General features: G+C 35.9%; 1 protein-coding gene across 1 annotated transcript; it reads right to left on the bottom strand.

Moving 5' to 3' along the window:
* On the bottom strand, positions 1–2,675 carry LOC108967536 (the record flags this gene model as incomplete). The annotated part of the gene is given in 4 exon segments (XM_018931024.1): positions 1–390; positions 639–823; positions 888–1,054; positions 2,091–2,675. Coding segments are annotated over 4 exon segments (1,125 nt in total). The 5' UTR covers positions 2,546–2,675.
* Positions 2,676–4,153: the final 1,478 nt, after the last annotated feature.

The raw sequence follows: 4,153 nt of genomic DNA, 5'->3' as shown, positions 1-4,153 counted from the left end.
TTTCTTTTCTAATTGCATTTTGCTTTTCTCTTCATTCTTTTTTTAAATTTTAATATTTTTTTTTTTTAATTTTCAATTAGCTTTTATAGCCATGCTAGTTCTTTCGATTTCATGAGTCAAATTCGTGCTCGGTGATGTATCCATGACCAGAAACGACTTATCCAACAGCGCAAGTGATTTGACACTATTTCTCAACTGCGTGAAATCGGTAAGAGCACCTTCTCTGTACTGTTGTACTGCTGTGCGGAAAAGACGCAATTTTGCTTTGCGATATGCAAGCTTTGTCTTCAATTTCGCAATGCTAGTCTGCAGCACTTGCCGCGTATCTTCTGTTTCTATTTCTTTGGTCACAAACTTCTTTTCAATATTATCAATTTTTAAACGCAAAAACTGCAGAAATAAGAGAATAATATACATATGTATTTGTAGTGGTTAACTGTGATACGCCAAAATGAGAGAAGTGGCGAATCGAACATGCAGATGGCTTAACTCAAAGTTCTAACGTACTGAGATAGATAATGAGTGGAGAGTAGCAAGAGGTTGTACGCAGATGCTGTCTGTTATTTTAAGAAACCTTTTTAGAGGAGAGTAGCACTCAAATATGGCCGAACTTTAGTCGCCTAATATTTATAACTCACCTCTATAGTATTGTTATAAACATCGCTTTTGTAAACGGATATGAATGCATCGTTCTCACTGCGCTTATTGTAATAGTCAATTTGTTTTATGAGCTCTTTTATCCGAATATCAGCTTCAAGTTTAGCTTGCTCCTCGGACACTTCATTGTGGCGTCTTAAATACCGTTCTTTGACCTTTTGCTTTACTGTTTAATAGAAAATTTTCTAAATATTTTCTCTATTCACATTTCTTCTTTAAACTATACTCACAAAGTGCCTGCATATTTACACTAAGGAATGTTTGTTCAAGTGCCTTTATAGTGGCAGTGCATTTGTCGAAAGATCCCTTCTCTTCTTTAAGTTTATTCCATTGCTTAGTATTGGCAATCAACTCATTGCTTAATGATTGGTGCAATTCGGCATATTCTTCAGCCGATCTGGAAAGACAAATGTCTGAAACTTCACAACCAATTTAAGACATTTATTGAGAGGTTCTAACAAAAAGGATAGAGTTTTGAAGTAAAACAAGATTTTTTTGTCTGCTATAAATCACTAAACTTATGACCTTCATATCCAATCATCTCGTACAAGTGCATTCCCCAAAAAAAATAACTTTTTGACTTTTATCTGTAGAAAAAAAAGAGTAAACTATAGATCTGAGAGAGGTCACCAATCAAATACTATGCCTGAAGATTATACTAAGATGGAGTACGAAACTTTAATGAGATTCTTAGAAAATGATCTCCGGAATTATAATGAAATCTTGCGTTCCGATATGAGACGTGTCAGTATACACTTTAGAATAGCTTCACAAAAGTCAAGCCTTAGCAATTCTACAAACCCAAAAGCTAATAAGATACCACAATAAAGGAAACATAAATTGTGATTCTGTTTCAAGATCGTGAAAAGACGTCTCGAAGCGTTGAAACATTTTAAGTTTTTTTATACCCTGAACAGGGCATACTAAGTTTATATGAATTTCTATTCGAAATCTCAAAACTTCCAAAAAAAAAGATTATTCGATGGATTCGCCGATATCGGACCACTAAAGTATACATATAGCTGTCATACAAACCGAAAGATCGGCCTAAAGTGCTTTTACGAAAAACTTTTTCATTTCTCGTCATTCATTTAAGCTTAAATTAGGTAATTTATCTTTGGAAATAACATAATAGTCCAGTCATTATAGTAAGTTCACCTCGGAATCCGAGATACCTAGCAGTAAGTCTATAAATATTGTATATTGACACCCTACCATATATAGGTTTGGAGACAACTTTTAGGGTGTCAATATACAATATTTACAGACTTACAGCTGGGTATTATGAATTGCGAGGTGGACTTACTATAATGACTGGACTATTAGGTTATTTTCAAAGATAAATTTTATATAATAATCTCGAAGTATTTCAGTTTATTTCAGGTTTATAATATCACGACTCGACCTCGACTACGGATAGATAATATATATACCGCAACTTTTTGGAAGCTTCTTGTTGCAGCTTCTCTCCGATGTACGACAATAATATTGAATGCGCAAAATCATTTAGTTGTCTCAAGTCCACTTGCAACTTTCGCTCCTCCACCCAATCTCTATTTGCAGCCTCCTTCGCAATGACTTTCATCCAAAAGAGTCCATAATGCACACGCTGCTGCCAGGACTCCTTGGTCCACATAAAGGCGTTGTGTGGCATTTGGGCAGCAATGTGCATCGGCGACTTCTCATCCGCCGCGAATAGTGACAATTCAATACTTTGTATCAGTCGCATGATTACTTCATAAATCGCAAATACTTTGATCTTATCGTTATTAACATCGTGAGCAATTTCGTTTTTGATTTCTTTATTAAATTCAATTCGCTCTTCCGGAATTGATTTTGAACATACTTCTATTACGAAACTTTTTGGATCTGGATTTTTATTATTCATAATTTGGCCGCGCGGAGGAATGTGTCCGAAAGGAGACTCCAAAATTAGTTATAAAATAACAAGTAAAAATAATAAAAATCCGACTTCCAAAATGTGTTGTGAAAGGGGCAAATATAAAAAATTTACTGGCATATCATTCAAAATTTTTTGTAGATCTCATTTATGGGAAAATCAATGGTTGTTTTGATTGAGTATTTAAAGTGTTTAAGTTTAATTCTAATTATGAATTGAGACTGACTAAATTGATATAAAATTACAGTTAATATTATTAGATTATAAAATTTAGCTGAAAAACTTCAAAAAAGGCATATTTTCCGTAAAATATTACCTTTTTTGGTTACGGTTACCAAAAGTTTGGTCGGAACAAAGTTTGCCCAACATTTCTTGGTATCGAGGTTACTAAGTCAAACACTTTGCATTTATGAGAAAGGTTAGCATAGGTTAGTCGTCGATATTAACATGAATCTCACGTAAAAATTATATCGTCTGACCGTTTTGAGACCAGAACTCCCACAAAATTATTCATAAAGACACTCATGAATCAACACATGGCTTTGAGCCGATCCGAAATCTGTTCAGCTGTCTAATGTCAGTTTCGGCTATCTTTCCTGGTTCATCGAAGGTGTGTTTCCACCTCAGATATTTTCACTTCAGACACGAGTATGCCTCGATGTCTCCACTTCATATATTTCCATACAACTTTGATCATTTGGGTATCACTGGATGTTTAACTTTACAGCATCAATGCTTATTGGACAACATCTAACACGAACTCTTATGATAGCGGCAAGATGAGCTTTACTAAGAGTAAATAGTTCAGTAGACCTCCTAAATTCTAATTTTGACTAGAAGGATGTCGTAGTCATGTCCAGCCTGCCCGACCTCCTCAGTGTCGACCAATGTCTGCTAAGAACACACGAAGACAATAGGTCTATGCCCACGACAGTCGGGTCTAATTAACCGGAACGGACCTCGATTTTTAGCAGGGTAAGGACTGTCACCTCGGTACCATTTCTCGAAATTGCTTTAGGAAGGTTTTCTACCACTACAACAACAACCATAAGCTAAGTGCAAGAATATATGCAACATAGGTCCTACTCCTTCCTACTACGACTGTTTAAAAACATTGCAGATCGTGGGTGCCGGGTCAAACGATGAGATGGTTGTATTTACCTGAAGATATAAGATCCCGATGACACCCGTGTCGCAAATGAGAGACATCTCATTATAATCGGCTGTAATCGACAAATAGAATGATACTACTTTTTTCTTGGCGAAGAGAGAGAAAAAAAGTACTGCTGCAGAGGAGCCTTTCTTAAAATTGGTGAAGTCGCTCACCTTAGTGTGTAGTGCACCGTAGACATCATCGCAATGTGCTGCGAAAGTTGCTATCAGACTCAGAGAATCTGGCTTCAAAAAGAACACTTGTTTGAAAAAACGGAAATCTTCACACACTTTGACTTCATACCAGATCATAGGGATCATAGAGACGCTAAGGCTGGGAGTCTTATCAGACGTCATCTAGAAAAGCTCTAGTGAAGAAAATTAAGTGAAATTAACTCAAAACTTCCTTCTTGATTATGCCGCGTTTGGAAGGTCAATACTTAA

This window comes from Bactrocera latifrons, unplaced genomic scaffold, assembly GCF_001853355.1.
Source record: "Bactrocera latifrons isolate USDA-ARS-PBARC rearing strain unplaced genomic scaffold, ASM185335v1 scaffold_19, whole genome shotgun sequence".
Classification (NCBI taxonomy): Eukaryota; Metazoa; Arthropoda; class Insecta; order Diptera; family Tephritidae; genus Bactrocera; species Bactrocera latifrons.
The sequence above is the reverse complement of the archived record's forward strand: the minus strand, read 5'-3'. Positions and strand labels throughout refer to the sequence as shown.